This window comes from Pseudorasbora parva, chromosome 21, assembly GCF_024679245.1.
Source record: "Pseudorasbora parva isolate DD20220531a chromosome 21, ASM2467924v1, whole genome shotgun sequence".
Taxonomy (NCBI): Eukaryota; Metazoa; Chordata; class Actinopteri; order Cypriniformes; family Gobionidae; genus Pseudorasbora; species Pseudorasbora parva.
The window spans coordinates 4903132-4927022 of NC_090192.1; the positions used below are offsets into that span (position 1 = coordinate 4903132).

The following is a 23891-nucleotide window of genomic DNA, read 5'->3' on the forward strand; positions in this document are numbered from 1 at the left end:
GTCTAGGAACTCTCAATACCCTTCTGAGCTGTATTCCCCTCACTCTTGCCGGACCAATCACATCGTGTATAGAGTCGGTGGGCGGGGCCATAATGACGACGGCTGAGTTGCGTTTGCGTGCTTCTAGTAAACACAGAAACTGGCGAACGGCGGCGGTCTTTCTAATCAGCTTTGACTGCGACTCTGGAAGACTTGGAGTTAAGCTTTTCTCTGAGAAAAGAACAAAGAACGGCACTGAAGTCATTCTTAAAAAGGGAAGATGTGTTCGGAGTTTAGCCGACCGGATACGGCAAATGTTTAATCTATCAATGAGCTCCGCTTTACCTTCGTTGCTCTGGTTGGTTGTAGCGCTATCCTATCGCGTGCAGAGGGAGTTTGAAAGACAACCGTTTATCCCGCCCCTCAGATTGAGCTGTCAATGGTGAGTTTCCAGACCAAACATCTTGATGTGGATCTGGCTTATCAGGCTAAGTAAAACCAGTAATATTGTAAAATATTATTGAAGTGTAAAGCAGAAGTTTTTCTATGGGAATATATATTAAAATGTAATTTATTTCTGTGATTTATTTCAAAGCTGAATTTTCAGCATCATTACTCCCTTCTTTACTGCTCAAGAATAATTTTTATTATCTTTTATTGTAATTTTTATTAGGATTATTAATGTTGAATTATCAGAGTTGTGCTGTGAAAACCATGACACATTTTTTCTTTGAATTCTTTGATGAACAGAATTTAAGAAATTTTAGAAATCTTTTGTAACATTATACATGTATTTACGACCACTTTTGTCACAATTTAATGCATCCTTGCTGAATAAAAGTATTAATTATACTGAGGAATCATATATCATATATCATATCATATCATATCATATCATGATGAAAATGTAATTAAAATAATCTTTCATTCATGTTTAAACACAATCTTGTAAAACATTTTATAAAATACTTAATCCTGTAATTTATTTTCTACTTGCATAATGCTCAAATTTGAAATGCTTGAGAACTGAAAGGAGTAACAGTATTGACTTATTTATTAGTGTAATATTCTTTAATGACAGAGTGCTTAAGTTTAATTAAGGCTAAGAGCAGTCGCAGTCTAACTGCTGTAGCTCTCTCAGCTCCTTCACACAGGAACAGTCATCTTGCATTCTACTTACGCAATAATTAACACGACAAGCACTCTCTATGGCATTACAACTGGGAAAAAAAAAAAAAAACGCCACTTCTTCTGCAGTCTCACTCCACAGCTGCACTGGTTGTTGGAAAAGAGGCCTGTGGTTTGTGTACGAGGGTTACATTCTGTCATATTCTAAGCCTTTACAGTCCGGCTTTGAGCCCGTTGAGTGAATGACGCTGGAGACTCTAGAGACGAGCAGCTAATGATGGGGAGGAGGTCTGGGACGCAGCTACTCTCGCGCGGCTGGTTGTAATCAGGAACTGGTCCGGCTCCAGCTGACTCCTCTTGAGCGGTGGTTTCGCAACCCTCAGGGTACCACGCATGATTGTGTGGGTGTGTGTGCCTCCGTTATGCTGTTATAGATCTCTAAATCCAAATAAAACAGCCATTGTTCTGCTTCTCTGTACTAATTAAGACGTATCTTCAGATCAGTTAACTGGCAGGCTGGAGTAAACCGAGACTGCAGTTTGTTCGACTGAGTTTGGACATGAAGTGAAGAATTTATTCCAAAGAGCAACTAAAAATACCATAATGTTCACACAGCACAGCATCACACTGCCTCCATATTGCATCCTGGTGCCATGGGTTCCCCAGGTAAGCCATGCACACACACCCGGCAATCCACATGATGTAAAAAAAAAAACATGATTCATAGACATGATTTTTCTTCCATTGCTCAGTGGTCTAGTTCTGGTGCTCACGTGCCACTGTTGGTGCTTTCGGCGGGGTCAGGGGTCAGCATGGGCACCCTGACTGGTCTCCATACACAACAAACTGAGCTGCACTGTGTGTTCTGACACGTTTCTATTCAAACCAGAATTCATTTGAGCTCCAGTAGCTCGTCTGTTTGATCGGACCACACGGGCCAGCCTTCACTTCCCACGTGCATCAATGAGCCTTGGCCGCCCATGACCCTGTGGCCGGTTCTCCACTGTTCCCTGTTGGAGCACTTTTGATAGATACTGACCACTGCAGACCGGGAACAGCCCAAAAGAGCTGCAGTTTTGGAGATGCTCTGACCCAGTCGTCTAGCCATCACAATTTGGCCCTTGTCAAACTCCTTCAATCCTTACACTTGCCCATTTTTCCTGCTTCTAACACATCCAACCCACTAACAGGTGCCGTGAAGAAGAGATAATCAGTGTTATTATCAATGGTATTAATGTTTACTATCAATGTTATGCCTGATCAGTGTAATATTCATTGGCAGTATAACTGTTGTCTCTAATGAAGTAGGTTTGAAGATAAAGATCTATGAGTACACAGGTTCTGTTAAAGGTTGATTTGCACTGTAAATGGCAGAGGAAATTTAAATGATCAAATTTAAATGCACAAGGTGTACACAGACGTAAAGCCGTCGCTTATTGTTAAATGTCCTCTTTTGTGCTGCCCAGAACAGGACAAAATAGTACAGAACACGCCTCAAGATTATGAGTTCAACCTGAAACTGATCAATTTCAGACAACTCAAGATAGTGATTGTGGTTGTGTAAATTCCTGAACAGAGCGCACACCCTCACCTACAGCTAGAGCCAAAAACATGATTTATCTTCTTCCTCAAATTACACAGACCTCTTTTAAAAAAGCTCCTCACCTCATTATCTGATACTAATGCATAAATAATTATTCTAATAAATGGCATAGCTTATTAGTAGTAATCATGTTGCAATGGACTATGAAGGTGCGTGGACTGGATGGTTTCTTCCCTTTCAGACTCACCTGAGAAGCAGACATTGAGTTGACGGCATTAAGATAAGAGGGATGGATGGCTCCGTAGGTTTCATGGTGACCTGATGACTCCTTCATCATAGACTCTGCCCTCTTAATGATGTCACCGATGCGGTGAATGAAACCTTCCTTCTCTGAAGGCAAGATGAACTCATTATGCACCTTGAGGGGGCGAGAAAAAAGAAATAAACAAAACCAAATAAGCAAGCGTGACTTGGGAAGCGGCATCAATTCTGAATGCCAGGGGGAAACTGACATCGGCGCACGTAGCGCACGTAAACCATGCAGGGATCAAGGGGCCTCTCTGTGCGATGCAACTATCCCTTGACAGCTTAAAATCAAACGTGCTTAAATTGAGCATGTGCGCACACTCTTTTAATTCAACAGAGCTTTAATTAAGTTTGTCCACAAGCTGAGCTTTTACACACCACTAATAGCAGTGGGTGTTCACCCTTCGACCAATAACACACCAGGAGCGACTCGGGTGCTGCCAGGACTCTGAGACCAAACAAAGAGCTTCTGTATCTGAGAAAAGGAGCTGCACTCAGTCACACAGTCATGTCATCGAACACACACACACTTACAATAGGCGTCCGTCCAGCCACTTCTACACACTCAGCATTACAATCAAAGCTTCATATTTATGGAAAACGACAGGAATACATTAGTATTCTATTTATACGTTGATATGAACTTGGAAAAGCACAACTTTACTGTTATTCTGAGATTTTATTCACTTCTCTTCTTGCCCATTCATCCTTCAACTCAAACTCTATTATACCCTTTTCAACGTTTCGATTTAGTCTTTTGGGCTCTACTAGAATTAAACATATTCTCCATTGTTGCAGCTCCCCTCTTCCCAGTCTGTCAGTAACGCTCTGTTTGGTTCCCGCCTCTGTGAAGCCCCTCCTTCTAAAAAGCACAATGTGCTCTGATTGGTCGGCTGGATCAGTGTGTTGCGATTGGTCAATCACTTCCAGGGTATTTGGGGAAATGTCCCGCCCCTTATCATAACCTCAAATTCAACACACTACTAACTAACTCAACCAGGCCCCGCCCCTTCATTCTGCGTATGCCTTGGCCGGAAATTATTTAAATTAGGAATATCGTGACATGTTCAGTTTAAAGGGTTAGTTCACCCAAAAATGTAATTTTGGGTTAGTAGAATAAGTTGAATAAGAGAAATAAATTGCACTGCAAATTTACTTGTAGTACAATTTCTGTTGTGGAGAATCAAAATCTAGGGTCCTATCACACACTCGGCGCAATGTGGCGCCAGGCACAGTGCAAATGTTTTTTTGCTAGTTTCAGCCCGACGCCATTATCATTTTCACGTCCTGCGCTACGATGTTTAAATAGCAAATGCACTCACACCCATCTGTTCACCCATGGGCATGTGGTCTGTAAACCAGGTGTGTTCAGGAGCGTTGTTGGCGTGTGGCTATTTTAAGGAAATGAAACCGACTGCGCCATTGACCAACACAAACCTGCTCTAAAGTTAATAGCGCAGTATATTGTGTGTTATTAAAAGGGTGTGTTAGTAATGTGCACCTATAGGCAGGTGCATAACGTGCATACACTCTGCTTATTATTAACGTGTAGTAGCCCTCTGATGCAATGCATGCATTATTAAAATCCCAGAATAATTTATGACAAATAATCCTAAAAAAATTATAATTTATGACCTCTCTGGGAGTAAAAATATTAAACATATTATATTATGAATTTATATACATATATATATATATATATATATATATATATATATATATATATATATATATATATATATATATATATATATATATATATATATATATATATATATATATATATATATATATAATTATTATTATTATTATATAATGATATGGACAATAAATTAGTCTTCAGATTCAGTGTCTGATGTGTGCATGTGCAAAGGAAACTTTCAATCACCACATATCCAACTTTGTATTACTTATATATTTTATATATTTTGTCTATATTTTGGGTAGGCCTACTTGGTGCTTTTACACTATATGTGTAATTTATGCAAGGTTGAGTTCAAACGGCTTTCAAAAATCTGCCCATCTGGTGGACATACATTAGATGGAGGGGCTCATATGATGAAATCAGCAGATAGCATTGTTCTCATTAAGATCAATAACATTCATTGTTTGCATTTTACTTACAAAGTATAAAGTGCCCAAGTGCCCATGACATTGTGTGTAAACCCTGGGACATTTTAAATGTTTTGGGGGTGAACATTCATTCAGAAAAAGAAAAAAGAGAAGAAAAAAAAAGAAATGCTACATTGCTCTCCTGTGTCTTATAATGAGGGACAAACAGAACCAGATGTCTGAAACAGTGGGTGATCTGGGGCTTGTGCTAGTCAGCTTATGACAAAATATCTCTGAAATGTACAACAATGTCAGTCAAATGCCTGTTTGTGCATGTGTATCATGTATTGTGCTCTACTATATTAAAGAAACATTAAGAAAATGTGGTAACACTTTACAATAAGGGTCCATTTGGTAACACCAGCTTTTTTCACCATTTTCATGGCCCCACGAATATTCTGTTGTATGATTATTTGAACATTCAACATATCAGCAGTACATTTTGAAAATGAAATTTAATAAATATACAATGATACTTTTCCTGTGTATGATGCAAACACATGCACATGAACAGTCCAGCCGTGGGTTCTTATGCAATGACACACTAAAGGGAAAAATGTGTGAGTGTGAGCATTTCAGACGTCAGGCACCTACCATCACCGCAGCGATGTCCTCAGGGTTGTCCCCATCCAGGTCAAATTTGAAGGTGACCATCTTATCGTTGTGGGTCTGTAGCTGACACTCAACCACGCGATCTACTTTATCAGACAGCTGTGGGGAACAACACACACATCATAGTCACGGAAAATACTCTGTGTATATTTCCAAACATTTATGTTATTGATATAGCCAGGGTGGGTTTCTAGACCCCCAAATGCATTTCATATTTTGTCATCAAATGAAAAGACATTTATTTTTTACATTTATGCATTTACCATAAATAACCTTCATTTTTACAGTGCTTTATACAGTAGAAAAAAAAGCAGCTTCACATTAATATGTAACAGAATTTATCATGGAAACTTCATCAAATGGGAGACAAATTCAAATTCTGCTGCAAAGATAATAGTTTCAACATTCAGTTCAATAAATGTGGAAATATGATTATTCAAATTATTTATGCTTGATGGCATAAATACAGAGCATTTTGAACTAATTCTCCTTGTGTGTGCAAGTGTGCATCGGTCAGTGGTCATGGTCTGAGCTAATTGTGTTTACTGTTGATCTCTCTGGCCCTTTGAACACTAATCAATGCAAGCCCAAAGCGTTCCTCATGTAACAAACGGCTGAGGACATGCCGTACCCTTCACAGAGAATCATCACAAGAGGACAACTGCTAAACATCTTGAATTCACATGCATTAACATTCCTAGTATCACCATTTGCCTTGCTTACACTATTTGTTGATCATCTGATGGATTTACAGAAGTCCAGAAAGGGACAGGTCAGTGATTAGGAGTAGTATTTGACCGATATATCACCTTTATTTATATTTTTTAATTATCAGCATCAGGCAGTACAGTTTTCTGCTTGGCTAATAACTGTAGGAAACAGGACTTTTATTTTGACAGTTTTATTATAATATTATTTTAAATCAATTAAACTTGTATAATATATAATAATTTTTTAAATAAATTAAGTTATTAAAAATTAATAATAAAAATTAATTAGTACTAGAAAGGCAAATGCTATATTTCCTCATTTGTAAGTTTTCAAATTTTTGCACTATTTAACGTAGCAATGTCAAATTAATTTAAATATATCATTGATACAAATTAAATATAGTCAAAATTGCTTTATAATTATATTATAATATTTTTTAAAATGAATATTATGTTTAAATATATATATATATATATATATATATATATATATATATATATATATATATATATATATATATATATATATATATATAAAATTAAGTTATTATAATACATTTATAATAAAATAAGTTATTAGTAATGCGATGCTTTCTCAGAATTTTACATTATTTAATTTGCTAAATATAATGTCAATTTAATGTAAATATTATAGCAGCATTTACTATCTCTACAAATGAAATATTCAAAATCACATTATAATTATAGCTCTGGAAAAAATTAAGAGACCACTTAACATTGATTTCTCAATGTAAAGTGGTCTCTTAATTTTTTCCAGAGCTGTATATATATATAGTACGTATACATGACTGGATGAAATGCAGAATTGTTCTCACCCCTGTTATTCGCAGACGGGACCGCGTTCTCCTCCTAAACAGTTTCCCTGCCGTCCGTCTGTTTGCTGTCTTACTCCCTCTCTCCGATTGTCCTTCGTAGCCATCGCTCAAGCCTGAGGTCACATCTGAAGCATAACTGTGACATAATCAGGATAATTATATGACAGATTATGGCCAAAACGTTATATTTTACATTCTATGACAGTCTAGACTGCAGGAAGAGCTGTGTATCATTACTAGCTGTTTGCTATTGCTCATAGTTCGGGTAAAGGAGTTTAAACAAACACCAAACCACTGTGTGTAACTCACCCAACATCATTTGCTAAAATCAAGTTTGTTATGTAAACTGTCACATTAATATGACTAGCACATTGCACAACCTAGTAAACCTATAAAAGGGCAGATGTGAACATCACGTTAAGTAAACGGGTGTTTGGAAGACCTGAAGTTAAACCGAGCCTATAAAAACGGTTCAATAAGCACAAAATGAAGAAAACCGCGAAGGAATTTCCCTCTCTCATCATCTCAACACCCTTATTTGTTTAATATGAGGGTTTTTAGGAGAACATTTAATGAGTGCTATGTTCCCTTTTATTGAGTTTACAAGTCTGAAGTAAACAAACTTTATGTATGTCTCTTAGTTGTTGGCTTTAGACTCAACAACTCGCATTGTGTCAGTAAAGTCCATCGCAGAGGACCCTTGTGGACAAAGAATTGTGCTCAAACTTCAAAATGTGTATTTTTCACTGCCATGTTTCCTGGAAATCCAATATAACAGATACAGAGAAAGAACTAGACAGACATAGTATTTGAATTGGCTTTATCTTTGCCGAAGTGTTTGACTTTGGCCTGCTGGGACGTGGACTCCATTCTGAACTTGTTTCTGCGAGCTAATTGTGTCTCGCAGGTCTTTTACCAACACAAGCCTCAGTTTAATCCAAACACTGGGCTTCCTACGAGGCCCACAAAACTGTTTATAGCCAGCCTACTGCTTGGCAGACTCTGACTCTTTTGAAAGATCTCTGCCCGCTGAGGAACGTGAAGTTCTTATGAGTGGAAAACTATGTTGTAATGGCCGGTATTTGCTAGGGACGGCATCCAAGAGCCCTGTGGTGTATAAACAGTATCCTATAGGACCTGGAGCATGTGCACTGTTACGAAAGATGAGAGACTCCAGATGAAAACACGGACCCTACTGAGCACAAAGCCATCCGTACATCTGGCACTAAAGAAAAACAAAAGCCTCGAAGTTCTGTGTGTGTCTAATGGATGTTTTTAATATGGCACGATGTGAAGAGCTGAGGGATAAAGAAAGCAAGTCTTTACCTGTCCACAGGTGAGGAGAAAGGGCTAGGTGGTCCTCTCTCGGTTTTAGTCGACACAGCAATACTCTGAGAGGAGATTAAAGAAAAGGCTCTTCAGCTACGTGAAGTACTTAACAATGGACATCAAAGAAGCGAGTTCATTATGGCTTCCAGCAGTGCGTAATGTAAATTGCGTAAATTGAGTTTAAACTGTTTAGCTCGTCATTAAGAGAGACCAATTTTGTCATTATAAACTCACTGAGGGGAAACGGAGAGCCGGGATCGGTGGGGTGGAGATAGGCGTGGTCTCTGTGGGCGTGGCCTCTGTGGGTGTGGTCTCTGTGGGTGTGGCCTGTGGGGGGATGGAGACTCGAGAGCAGCTTATATTACCATCCTGTAAACCAGAGGGGCTGAGATCTCCATCAGTCTCACAGTCAGCTGGAGAAACACAGACAATCTGTTAACCTTCTGCTGTTCCTCACTCAGGGGTTCTCGGCACTTAATATACTTAAATATAATATAAATATAACATACAATAAAACAAAATTTCATGCAATAAATGTACTGTATATATGTACTTTAATAATTAGTATTTTGAGAGGATTTCATGGTAGAAGAAATACTTCTAAATAATACACAGTTTATTTCTATATAAAATAATGAGAATATTATGAAGAATATTGAAAACAACATGACAAAACGCCAGCGCCTAACTCACTGCAGTACTATTTTAGACATTTTTAATCATGTATACGCACACAATATAATCATTTGTTTCCTCATTAGTCCATCATGGCCCCATTTTACTAATTCGTTCCCTCTTTTTGAACGGAACGAATTAGTAAAATGCGCTGACGTTTTAGTAAGTCAGGGGAATGATTTGTTAAAGGTGTCATGAACGGGCTTTTTTAATTTTTTGATACTGTTGTCTGAGGTCAACTAATGATGTTTGTGTGGTTTTTCCATTCAAAAACATAACTAATAAGTAATTATTACTCTCCTGAACGCTGGGTTTTAATGGTTGTGCCGCACTGTAAAGTAAACGCCTACGGCTAGGATTGGATAAGATTTGCATATTTAATGAGCTTCAGATCCCCTGTCAGTTCACATGAGGGAGGGATTGTTTTGAAAGCGGCAACCGGAATGATTCTCTCGATCACAGGGCTCGTAAACATCTTTATCAAACAAACACAATGATTTATTTCTCATTCACCCGCGATTGATTGGAATGTTATTTTGGTATTACATGGCCCACCCAATCGGCGAATATAAATGCGAACTGGCGCCCGCACACACACACGCAGACGCACACACGTGCGCGCGGCCAGATCAAGAAAGGAACATTATTTCACTATTTGAGATTCAGCGGCCTGCGGACATGCTTACGTTTTGTTAGCCAAAGCATGTCATGCCATGTCCAGGGATGTACAAGGTTTAGTTATTTTAGTAAATCAAGTCAAACTAAATGAAAATAAGACATGCTAATTTTAGTTAGTTTGGTCACACTTTAGTTTAGGGTACAATTCTCACTATGAACAATGTCTGCCTCAATAAACTCTTTAATTACTGCTTATTAATAGTTAGTAAGGTAGTTGTTAAGTTTAGGTGTTTAAGGGATGTAGAATATGATTATGCAGAATAAGGAATTAATATGTACTTTATAAAAACCAATAAACAACCAATATCCTAGTAATATGAATGCTAGTCACTAGTTAATAGGGAGAATTGAACTCTAAACTAAAGTGGTACTGTTTAGAAAAAAAAACATAGAAAAAACTACAAAACACAAAAAAGTGAAAATGAAAAAAAAAAAAAAAAAGAATAAAAGTTCAAAATGCAATAAAACCTTAATACTAAAATAACACTGCAATGGATTTCTAGCTGAAAAAAACCTAATATATAAAAATAAACTATAATAACCTTGGCTCACTATTAATATGTCATCACAGAGAAGATATACACATGATGTAGGAACATTACAGTTAATAATGCAGTAAATCTACTGCTTCGTATTACAGTGCCCTTCTTCTATAGTTTCCACTCCAAAAGTGTGTCAAACTGCATAAATTACTAACTGTAAGCGACCCCTCTCACCCTCCCCGATAAGCATACACACACTGGCTATTAAAAAGAGTTTATTTGTGGAGTCAGTTGACTGTGCCATGCTGTTCTCTGGTCTAGGAGAGCTGCTGCTCTTAACACGCCGTGAAAGAAACATTGAGGAGAATTTAGGGCACCGCACAATGTAGTTTATGTGAGGCTTTTTGGGCGTCTTGAACCTATACAGGGGAGTGAAAAGACATCTAAAATAGTGGTTTACCAATCTAGGGTTTTCGGTGGCCAATAATGAACCAAATTTATATCCATCTGACTAATGTATTGGTCTATAACTACTCTGAGCTTTAACGTATAATAGAGTTACTGTAATCACACAAACAAGATAAAACAAAAATCTAGTGCTTACAGGTTGCTGAGGAGCCGCTTGTATGGCGGATGTGGAAGTGTTGATCGGCCTCTGGTTCCTCTGGCTCTGGTGGGAAGCTCCCAGAATCCGATGAGCCGCTAACAGGTTCAAGAATTACAGGAGTGGGCGGGGCCTGAACGGGAGAAGGGGAGGGGTTTTCATACGCTTGAATGGTGGATTTTGGCGATAGCAGCTCAGGCTCTTCCTCTATAATTTCCTCCTTCTTCTTCTTTTGCTGCTCTTCTGCTATCCGCCGATGTTTTTCCCGCTGGCGTTTGATGGCCGTCACACGATCTCGCATGGCCTTGGCCACCAGCTTGAAATCCACCTCACATACAAACCCCAGAACAACCTGGGAAAGACAAGCATTTGATAACATTTTATTAGAAAAGGCAAAATGTTATAAGAAAGTGCAACCAATATATGTATTAAATCAAATTCAATTAAATTTTTTTTTAATCAAAATAAATATGGTTTACAGAAAGATCCCACTAGTAACACATCATCTGAGAATCTACTGTACATGGTTTAAAGCAAGATGCCACATGTCAATAGGATCACATTTCAACTAATATACACTATATTGCCAAAAGTTTTGGGACACCTGCCTTTACATGAACATGAGCTTTACTGACATCCCATTGTTAATCTGTGGGGTTTAATATAGATTTGGCCCATCCTTTACAGCTATAAAAGCTTCAGCTCTTCTGGGAAGACTTTCCACAAGGTTTAGGAGTGTGTTTATGGGAATTTTTGACCATTCTTCTAGAAGCGTATTTGTGAGGTCAATCACTTATTTTGGTCGAGAAAGCCTGGCTCTCAGTCTCCGCTCTAATTCATCCCAAAGCTGTTCTATCGGTTGAGGTCAGGACTCTGTGCAGGCCAGTCAAGTAAAAAGTAGGGAGCATGCAATTGTTAAAAATGTCTTGGTATGCTAAAGCAATAAGAGTTCCTTTCACTGGAACTAATGGGCCGAGCCCAAACTAGTCCATGCGATTGCCAGACAGAGAAGCGTGATTGGTCACTCCAGAGAACACGTCTCACTGCTCTAGAGTCCAGTGGTGGCTGCTTTACTCCACTGCATCCCACGCTTTGCATTGCTCTTGGTGATGTAAGGCTTGGATGAGCTGCTCGGCCATGGAAACCCATTCCATGAAGCTCTCTACACACTGATCTTGAGCTCATCTGAAGGCCACAGAAGATTGGAGGTCTGGAGCTGTTGACTCTGCAGAAAGTTGCCGATTTCTGCGCACTGTGAACCTCAGCATGCGCTGACCCCGCTCTGTGATGTTACGTGGCCTACCACTTCGTGGCTGAGGTGCTGTTGTTCCCAATTGCTTCCACTTTGTTATAATCCCACTAACAGTTGAGCGTGGAATATTTAGTAGTGAGGAAATGTCAGGAATGGACTTATTGCACAGGGGTCAACCTATCACGGCACCACGCTTGAGTTCACTGAGCTCCTGAGAGCGACCTTTTCTTTCACTAATGTGTGTAGAAGCGTCGGCATGCCTAGTGCTTGATTTATACACATGTGGTCATGAAGTGATTGAACACCTGAATTCAATGATTTGGAGGGGTGTCCAAATACTTTTGGCAATATAGTGTAATTCGCCATATGTTAATCACAGCACATTAGAACAGTTGTTTCTAATTACAAGTTTCTGAAATTGTGTTTAAATATGCAAATGTGCAAGATCTCATTAAATATACACTCATTTGCATACATTTCCAGAGCGGAAATCTGAACATTGATAAAGCCAGGTTAAAAATTCTTGTTTCATTTTCTTGACAGAATAAAGGTTTTTATAGAGAGGTATCTTTATAGTATAACGTACATATTAACAATCCAATTTCTAAAAGCCTTCCGAATAAAGATAGAAATAAAGCTGTAAAGTTAGGTGTGTGTAAAGTGAAGTGTCTCCGCTGAAGTGGAGATTTGTGACTGTAAACAGACTTTACACAGCTATGCATTGTAACTTAAATCTACAGACACAAATAGATAAAGTGTAATAAAATAAACACTTAAATATGTATTTTGGTTGTTTTATTTACACTAGTCTGAAATGTGTGGTATGCAAGTTTAACACGGATGCCAACAAATTCTGCCTTCCTTGCCAATCTAAAGCTAAATTTTGCTTGGCATAAAGTTGATGAAAATGGCTCTGCAGCGGAGATCTCAATAACCTTTCACCCAGCGTTGGAACAGTGTATTTTTTACTGAAACTATGTTGGCTAATGTTGCGCTGAAGTCTCTATCACCACATCAGCTCGTCAAATTACATGATAGCCCTCCGTAGATGTGATTTGATGATAAATTTGTTCTTGATGAAAAGCAGACATGATGAGAGATAAAAGAAAGACTGTGAGGGTCCAGCCTAATAAAACGTCAGGACAAGAGAAAGGCTTGAGTTTCACAACACGAGCTTGAAGCCGTTCTATCACCGGTCACGTGACGCTCTTCCTCCTTTGGCCCCGCTCTCACATTTCCACACTGATGATTAAAAAGTTCTGCCCTTGAAACTGTTATGTAACACACAGCAGGGTTACACAGGCCTCGTCTTTAAGCTGAAGTGAATGGTGAGGGGCAGGTCCCACTCTGTCAAGAAAAAGCCTGCCAGTAGATTCATACTCAGGTGTGTTTGAAACTTTGTGCTTTACGAAGGTCAGGAGTTGAGTGACGCCCCACGTGCCTGACACAGGAAGAGTAAAGCAATCGACGCTGAGTGACGACAGATTGCTGGAAATTACAAACATTGTGAAGGTCGCAAAGAAAGTTCAGGAAAGTCAAAAAAGAATGATACAGAAGACCAAACCTGCAGAAATTATAAGCTCTCAACCCCTCCCTCAATGAATGACATACTGCACACGTAAAAGTATACAAATAACGGATAAATGAAAAAATACATGAAAAGATAAATGAAAGACTAAATAAATAAATAAATTAGAGAAGAAAAAATTATAAATGAAGAAAAAAGTAATACAAAAATAAATTTAGGATGGAAATTTAATTTAATCTATCTATCTATCCTTCCATCCATCCATCCATCCATCCATAAATAACTTCATTAAAAAATATAATTCATTTTGAATTAAATTTCCATCCTAAATTAATTTTTGAATAACTTTTTTCTTAATTTAGTTTTCTTTCTTTAAGTTATTTATTTAAGTACATTTAGCATTTTTTTGACTCAAATGTTCTTGACATCTTTTATAAAATTCAAATATTGAATGACTACATATATATATATATATATATATATATATGTATATATATGGTCATACAAGATTTGAATCTTATGAAAGATGTCAAGAACATTTGTGCCTCAAATTTAAATCAAAAACATGTTAATATACTTATATTTGAAGGCTACATGCTGCTTAAATGTATTATATATTTGTTTATTTATTAAATAATCATTTAATTTATTGTATTATTTAAATATATTGATTTATTTAATATTGAATTTTATTTAATGACCATTATGGTTTTTACATGTTGACATTATTTTCAGCACATTCCCAATTATCAGGAAAAATTACTTAAAATGTTGTCTTACAGTAATGACAATTGACATTGAGAATTACGGTATTAGCAAAAATTCAAAAGTAAAACATCTGGAGAAGGTGAAATGTGCTCAATTGTCATAAAATAATGCATTGTTTTTTTTTTTTGAATGAAAGTAGATCAAATACCTGTTAAATGACAGGTATAGGTTACTAAGGTGCACATATTTCCTTAATAGCTCTGTGAATATCAAAGCTTCAGGACCAGTGTTGCAGATCTCAACCCTCATATCTATGAACACAGACGCTTTGTTGATCCCCGAGGGGAATATCTGGGTTTAGGGTTTAAAGTGACAGTAAACTACTGAGTCAGAGTAGCTGAGGAACGTAACCACACCTAGATTCCTTCAAGAGACGCGTTAAGTTTACAGTAAGACACCATCCGGTTAGCATGAGATTATGTGTGAAGCTCACCATCTCCTGCGCCACCTCCTCTGGCACGTCTTTGTAAAGCTCAAACAGGAACTCGATGGCGTTGTTGTCTTTGTACTTTCCATGGAGCTTCTTGGTGTCGTCCATGCGAAGCCAGAGCTTCAGGCTGGATTTGATCATATCATCTTCCTCGGCCAATTCGACGTGGACGCCGTTGTGCTCCTGGAAGAACGTGTGCTCCAGCAGGTCTTGGATGGTGTATCTAGCCAGAGAGATTGATATGAATCCTCACAAGCTCAATGTTTAAAACTACGTTGAAATAAATGTCAAAAGCTCTTTTGTGAAAAATATTGGTTATGTGCAATTATTTTGGCATAAGGTGCAGTCGCACTAGACTTCATACTTCATACACAGGTGAAAGGGTGAAAATGCATGCAAAAAATGTCATGTTTTGCCACTATAAAAAATATGATCAATAAGATATGACAACATATGTTTTAACACTGCTTAAACACATCAACTTTATGTTATACAAGATTCAACTCATTTTTAAAGTCAGTTTAATGTCATTTAAGTTGAAATGATCTTAACATACAAGTTGATGATTCAGGGTCATGTTCTGTGATACTTGACTTTCGAAAAATTGGGTGTAGGAACAGTTTTCATTAAGAATGCTATTAAATTTCACAAATAATCATAAAAAAAAATCACTGAATTAAATGTAAACTTTTGAAGTAGAAAGTCTGGAATAGTGTTTTCTTGCCAAACCTACTCTTAATAATATTATTTACAAATTTAAAAAACATGTTTCACAGTGTAGTTATTTTTATATGAAAAAGGTTTTTAAATGTTTAGTTATTTTATGGATTTATAATTTTTATATATATTTTTAAACTATTCTATTTAGCTTTGTATTACTTTTTGAGTTGAGTTTTAGTTTTTATTTATATACATTTAGTAATTTCATAGTGCTTCAACTTAAATTTCAGTTAGTTGCTAAAAATAATGTAATAGTTGTTTTTGTACTATTATATTTTTAACGTTTTGACCGACTTTAAATATTGAAACATCACATAATGATCACATATTTGGCTCAATACAAAGTATATACGTTTCAAAGGCAAAGCTACATTGTTTGCCACGTTGCTGGAAAGTAGAGTAGATAAATATTTGAACACAGTGGAATTATTATTATTTATAAATTAAGTTTAGTTTGAGTTGTATTCTTGGTTTGCATTAGTTTCTAAGGTGATTTATTGTTTGATTCATTCATAACAGCCTTTTCTCGTTTCCTTTCATTGGTCTGTGTTTGTTCATACTGAGATCTGGTTCATAAAAAGTGGCTGTTCTGTTTGCCGAGTTTTGGTATCTTAAATATTCAGAGATTGTTATGTTGAGTTTGTTTTCATTGCAACTTTATTTTCATCCTTGCTGCAAACCTTTGTCACATTAAGAAAACAAACTTTTGTAGAATGATATCATATTTTGCTGATATTTTGCATGACTTGAAAGCAGAATAATTCCAAATAATGATAAGAATCTGTGAATATATATAACATTACTGATTCTATACCAGATTGGGATCACAGAACATTTTCAAAGTGTAAAATCAAATCAGTAGGCTGAGCTGCAGTCCAGTACCTTTCATCTTTGTTCATGCGGATACAGCCTTCAATGATTTCCTTTAACTCGGGAACTTTCACCTTGTAGAAACTGTCTGGCTTCATTCCCTAAAAACAGCGGAAATGCCAAACGTTTGAGAAAACATCAGTCAGAGAGGCTTAACAAGTTTTAATAATGCCATTCATTAATCGAATGTCCAAATGTTAATTAGATGATTCCCTTTAAGAAATCGAATCACTGCGAGTTACATGAGAGCCACAGGCAAAGAGTTTTGAAAAAGTTACGGGCAAGATTTGCGGGTTAATTAAGATTTGTTACAGGCAATAGCTAGGTTTCCATCCACCTATTTTGATGGGAATTTTGGGATATCACATAAAAAACACTGGATGAAAACGCCAAGATGCGCATAAAGATGCTAAAAAAACCATGCGATCAGTTGAGACGGATAAATTAGGTAATGCACATAAACGATGATTTACCGAATATTACAGAATAAATCCCTTAATGCACAACTCACATGACTTGGCCTCAACAGAGGATGTGATTGGATAATTGAACAAACCAGTGAACCAATCGCATCGCACGCCATCTGAAATGTTGATTTGATCATTTTGAAAGGCCTGAGCCAAAGTCTGTCATCAAAATGATTCAGTAAAATGACCTCCCTGAAGCGTCTTTCACAGCTGTGTTCCCAAACACCAGGCATCTAAACACAAGACAGCAGGACGACGTTTATTGAGCTTCATCTGTGCGTTCTGTGGGCTCTATTTTAACAATCTTTAACGACCACGCGGTCTAAAGAGTACGCCGCAGGTTCCCTTAGGGCCTGTCCAATTCCACTTTTGCTAGTTTTACGACCGAAAAAATGGTTGGCGCACCCGGCACATGGTCTAAAAAGGTTTGTTCCTAGTCTCTTAATGAGTCATGGCTGTGTTTTGGGCGTATCGTGCAATAAACCAATCAGAGCCTCGTCTCCCATTCCCTTTAAAAGCCAGTTACGCTCACACCATGGCGGATTCACTGTTTACATGAGGAGAGACTGAACGCTTCTCCACTAGAGGAATCCTTTTATTTTTCATATTTAAACATGTTTGTGTTGTTGCGCATCCCTGTGTGAGTAATAAGCAGAGTATTATTATTATTAAGCCATAAGAGCATATATTAAAGGGTTAGTTCACCCAAAAATGAAATTGATGTTATTAATGACTCTTTAATCCTTCAGTAGTTTGACAGGCGATCCAAACTGCTGAAATCCTGTGACATTGGCTATCCGAATCATTGATCGATTCACTGATTCATGGCCGTTTGAATCTTTTTTTGAGGAACACGGAAGAGAAGACAATGCTGAATAAAGTCGTAGTTTTTGTTATTTTTGGACCAAAATGTATTTCCGATGCTTCAAGAGACTCTAATTAACCCACTGATGTCTCATATGGATTACTCTGATGATGTTTTTATTCCCTTTTTGGACATGGACAGTATAGTGTGCATAGACTGCATATGCTCTGGGACTAAATATAAAATATCTTAAACTGTTTTAAATCTTAAAATATAGGGCCCTGTATGATAAAAAAAAGAGCCACCGTGGCTTCCCCGATTGCAGCAACTTCTAATTTTGTTTTAGATCATTTGTGCAAATTTCCCAGGAACTACTCTATTTCAGAAACGTTTTGTGCGATATTCCAATTTCGCGCTAATTTAAATTTGCATCTTTGGATGGAAACATAGCTTTTGTGTCTGACTGTTGTGCGCTTGAGCAAAGAGCATGACTTTTTGATCTTTTAGCACTATAAGACACTTTGAAAACCATTTGTGAATGATTAAAAATATCATATACTGTCAGTAATTCTCTTTTACCTTAACCTGTTCTTAACTCCTTGAACCCACTTAAACATTTAATGAAGCCCTGAAATATTATATTCTTCTAAAATACTCATACACATGCTTGGTTTAATCATTTTAGGATCTACAATAGTCCACTCCTGTTATTTGTCACATTTGAGTACTTTGACTATATGAATGTGAAGTTAAACTGTGATTTCGAAGAATTACAGCTTCAGGCTGAATTTCAGCTGGAGTAGGTCACTTTCCCAGTGGACTCGTGTAATATTTGAGGAGCCTGAGCTCAATAAAGCATGGAGTTCACGGGAGTTCTGGATGAGTGCCCGTTGCATTTACACTTTGGTGCGCTCCTTGGCTTTGTCATTAACACTCAACAACCTTTTCAGAGCAGGCTTTGTTTCGGTCTTTCAAGACACGTTATTTAACAAACCTATAAACCAAAACCACTGGCGTCATCCACATAAAGTGCGTGTCAGGTTTAACTAGTAGTTTCAAAACATCATAAACTTGTTTTCTGACATGCAAAATCAAAACATTACTGGTTGTTGTAGGTAAAAAACACTTTTAACTACACTTTACTTTAAAAAGTTTCCCTTCAGCACTGGAACAGATATACTTATAAACACTCTTTCAAGGTTTTTCTTTAAATAAATTGGTTTATATTAAGGAGATCTGTCTGAAGACGACATCTGAGCAATGCCGTAAACATGTTGATGTAATTTAGGGGTAAAATTTTCCAAATGCAATAAGGGGTAGACAAGTGTGTCAACAAGTTATATAATTGAAGTTGACCTCTTTGTGTCCACATGTGACCAGTGGGACCTTTCTCAAATTATACCGAATGAGACGAGCCCTGGGCTTTAACAAACAGGATACAGAACAGGGGGTATTCCAAACTCTGCCCGAAGCTCTAATCAGACCGAAGCACGAGTCTTAAACCGCTGCAGAAAGACGACTCGCAGCAAGCTCTTTAGGAAACCAGGACATGCAGGAAGAGAAGGAAAGAAGGGAATAGCGAGAGGATGTTTACGGCACTTTTCATGCTGGGTTAAAGTTCTCAGAACTGTCTATGTGAGAGTTTAAACTAGGACATACTAAATGGACAGACTTATGCTTATGCAAAACGTTTGCAAGAAGCACATCTGCATGATAATAATATCTTGTTTATCTCACAATTAATCACATTTGTGACCCTGCACCACTAATCCAGTCATATTTGTGGCAATAGCCAAAAATCCATAGTATGGGCTGAAATTATTGCTTTTTGTTTTATGTCAAAAATCATTAGAATATTAAGTAAAAATCATGTTCCATTGGCCCTCATTTATCAAAAGTGCGTACACCAAATTTCCAGCGTACACCTTGCGTACACCCAAACCCACGGTGACTTTGAGATTTATCAATATGGACGTTGGCGTACGGCACGCTCAAATCCTACGCCAGCTCGGGAGGTGGTGTACGCACGTTTGAGTTAGTGTGAAAATGCGCAGAAAAACAATTCCTAACACCACAAAACGCACTGACAAAGATATGCTATATTATGACCCACTGTAAAAACCACAACAACAACATTCAGTGTTTATTTTTGTGCAACATGAACGTCAATGTTTAATTTGTGTGACTTTACCAAAGCGTTTGATTTGTAGACATATGTAGGCCTATTCCTCCAGTCGCGAGCCTGTGCGCTTTATCTGACGTTTCAGGCCCGCCTGGCCCGGCAGCTGCGCACGGACTGGGACTAAAATAATTCAGACTGACAAAATAATAAAAATGACCTTCTTCTTTTAAATAATAATAAAATCAATAAAAACGACATTCTTCTTCTGAATAACAAGCGTCTAAGAATAATAATCATAATAATAATAAGAATCGTACAAATTGTCATGTAATTATTAATGTGAATGAATCTTACTCCACATCACATCATCATCACTATTGTACACCCCAATACATGTGCCGTGATACGAAATTAAATGCTAATTGTTTCAAAACGTGCTGTAAAATAATGCATTGTGATGGTAATTTATCATCCAAACAGCTATTTAAACTGCTGGAGTGCACTTATCAACCTCCACACTATTAAGAGTACTCGTAATTTGTGTCCATATTTTGTTTTTGTGAGCGCCTTTAATTCCACTCTTTTAACTCCCAAATAAAACAATTTCGTTTTTTTTTTTCACTTCCCTGGTGATGGTCTCGATGGGCGCGTCTCAATCATTTCACTAGTTCAGTAGTCAGAGCACTGATCAGGGAGTCAGCCCGTTGACTTATGTCCTAGTCAGTGCCCTGACTAGTGGACTAGTGAGATGATTGAGCGCGCCCGATCTCCACGTCGGAGAAGTTTCGCTTCTTTGCCGTCTTCTGTTTGTCCATGGCGTAAAATGAGGGCGTGGGAGAGGCGGAGACTTGAATATATAGGGGCGTGTTATTCTAATGACGATCGTTTTCAGCCGCCGCATTTATTAAGGGCAAGTATTGCGTACACCTGGATTGCAGAGGTACGCACAGCTTCATAAATCAGGCGGTGAGAGGAGTGTAAGCATAATCTTACGCCAACATATACACCCGTTTCTACGCAAGATTGATAAATGAGGGCCATTAAGATATTCTACCGTAAATATATATAAAAATATATTTTCAGTATTAATATGCATCGCTAAGTACATCATTTGGACAAATGTTGTATCTCGGAGAAATATTGTCTTATCCTAAAAAAACCATACATCAATGGAAAGATTATTCATGTACTTGAGATGATGTATAAATCTCAATTTCAAAAATGTACCCTTATGACTCGGTTTGTGTTTGGCAAGTTTTTTAATGTTGACCAAAGTTGCATTTATTTGGTCAGAAATACAGTAAAACAGATATTGTGAAATATTATCACAATAAATAATTAAAATAATGTGTTTTAAAACAATAGTTCCCTTTCAGTCGGTCACGTTTGACCTACGTCAGAACTGAACCGACAAACGTCAGAACTGAACCGACGAATTGAGTTCAGATCCCAATTCGACGGTTCAGTTCTGACGTACGTCTCCGTTCCCTCCTTCAGGGAACGAGGGTTACATACGTAACCGAGACGTTTTCTATTCTAATATATTGAGATATATTATATGAATTTTCCTTTTTCTCCAGTCTTCATTGTCACATGATCCTTTGGAAATCATTCTAATATGATGATTTGCTGCTCAAGAAACATTTTATGGTTATAAATATTGAAAACCTTTGTGCTTAAAACTTTTGTTGAAATTGTGATTTTTTTCAGGATTCTTTGATGAACAAAGAGAAATATTTTGCAACATTATACATTTCTTTATAATAATTAAGAAATCAAAGTATTCATTTATTTCATTAAAAAAATCGTACTCGCCTCAAAGTTTTGAACGGGAGTGTATCAATATTTTCTGAAACAAACCCCCAAATCATTAAATTACTGAGTAATTAATCACACTAAATGAAAGCATCAATAAGACAAGCAGGCTGAAACTCACGCTGGTAACTTTGCGGTAAATCTGGGCAGCGTTTTGGCACTCTGAGTATGGGTATTCTGATGTGGTCATCTCCAAGATGCACATGCCAAATGCGTAGACGTCCACCGCCTCGTCGTACTTCTCCTCATACATTTCTGGAGCCATGAACTCGGGAGTTCCTGTTAAACGCAATATGAGGACACTCAGACGACACTAACAAAAAGATACCATAATAATACTGTGTTTTGGGGCATGGTATACCGAAATACCACAGTTATCCTGAAGTACCATATGAATACAATAATCACTCAGAACCCTTGTGAAAAAGAAGTGTGCTTAATTGTATTGAATGTACACTTGAAGTATACTAAAGGTATATTAAAGTATATCTAGCAGCTATGCGGTCTTAAGCGTCCTTGTCCGCCTCCCACCAGAGACTCCGCTTCGAATCCCACTCTGAGAGGGTCGAGTAGGACCGGTTACATATGTGCAACTAAAATAATAATAATAATTCATTAAAAGGTCACGTAAAGAGAGAGTACATTTTCATAACTATGTTTCTTGACACGCTTTTAAAAAGTGCACTTTGTAATTGCCTTTATTTGATAGGATAATTTAATTGTTAGTTCAACCAAAAATGAAAATTCAGTCATTAATTACTTACCCTAATGTCGTTCGACACCCGTAAGACCTCCGTTTATCTTCAGAACACAAATGAAGATATTAGTGTCGAAATCCGATGGCTCAGAAAGGCCTTCATTGGCACCAATGTCATTTCCTCTAAAGGACTCTAAGCGACGAGTTTTTGTGCGCAAAAAAACTAAATAACAACTTATATAGTAATGGGCCGATTTCAAAACAAAGTTTCGAACGTTATGATTCAGTGAATCGATTCATGATTCAGATCGGCAATGTCACGTGATTTCAGCAGTTTGACGGTTTGACACGCGATCCAATTCATAACTGTTCAAAACTTTGTTTTGAAATCAGCCATCGCTATATAAGTCTTTATTTCGTTTTTTGCGCACAAAAACTATTCTTGTCTCTTCATTAAATGATTGTAGAGCCGCTGTAGTGAGATGGGCTTTGTAACGACGTCTTTAGTGCCTTTATGGGTCTTGAGAGAGGAAATGACATTGGTGTCAATGAAGGCCTTTCTGAGCCATCGGATTTCAACACTAATATCTTCATCTGTGTCTGAAGATGAACAGAGGTCTTACGGGTGTCAAACGACATTAGGGTAAGTAATTATTGACAAAAGTTTTATTTTTGGGTGAACTAACCCTTTAAAGTTCCTATACTGACTAAAGGTCTCAAATGTAAAATGTAATGTTTAATTTGAAACTTGAAACATAATGAGGTTGAAGATCTCATGATGTAAGATAAATCATTCCTGAGAAACTGCAGTAGTCTGAATGACTCACCTATTACGCTCTTTGCAAAACTTGCCCTCTTGAGTGTGGCCAGTCCAAGGTCCCCGATCTTCACACTTCCTGTGGGCCCTGTGATGAAGATATTGTCACACTTCAAGTCCCTGTGAATGATGGGAGGGGTGCGCGTGTGCAGGAAGTGAAGTCCTTTAAGGATCTGACGACTCCACCTCTGTAGGAGCTTCGGTTTCATCTCTTTAAAGCGCTTTAGATACCTAGAAAATTAGAAAGAATATCAAAGTTCACCTCAGCACCACAAAAGAGGCAATTATATGATACGAGATACTGAGATGAAGGACAAACTCACGTTTTGAGAGTGCCAGAAGTCATGAGCTCAGTGACCAGTAGGACGCACTTGTGACCTTTCACGGTGGACTTCCAGGAGTCATAAAAGCGCACAATGTTTGGGTGCTGAAGACCCTTGAGCATATCGACCTCTTCACTGAAGCGCTGCCGCTCCACTTTGGTCAGTTTGCGAGTCTGAAAAGAGTAAGAGTAGAAAAAATAACTATAGAATAAAAGTTCTTAAGTCTACAAGAGGACACTTCACGTAAAGTTTAAATAAAATAAAAAAATGGCTGAAAATTACT

General features: G+C 37.5%; 1 protein-coding gene across 2 annotated transcripts in view; it reads right to left on the reverse strand.

The window, feature by feature from the left end:
* Window positions 1–23891, reverse strand: part of wnk4a (WNK lysine deficient protein kinase 4a) — a 65614-nt gene that overhangs the window by 15139 nt on the left and 26584 nt on the right. For both annotated transcript variants that reach the window (XM_067429191.1, XM_067429192.1), the window contains 11 exons: window positions 23609–23781; window positions 23296–23516; window positions 21893–22050; window positions 16575–16663; window positions 14976–15195; window positions 10995–11346; window positions 8790–8968; window positions 8553–8617; window positions 7227–7362; window positions 5663–5779; window positions 2898–3068 (listed from right to left, as the gene is read on the reverse strand). In XM_067429191.1, the coding sequence (XP_067285292.1) occupies window positions 2898–3068; window positions 5663–5779; window positions 7227–7362; window positions 8553–8617; window positions 8790–8968; window positions 10995–11346; window positions 14976–15195; window positions 16575–16663; window positions 21893–22050; window positions 23296–23516; window positions 23609–23781 (1881 nt within the window). The remainder of the gene's footprint in view (window positions 1–2897; window positions 3069–5662; window positions 5780–7226; window positions 7363–8552; window positions 8618–8789; window positions 8969–10994; window positions 11347–14975; window positions 15196–16574; window positions 16664–21892; window positions 22051–23295; window positions 23517–23608; window positions 23782–23891) is intronic.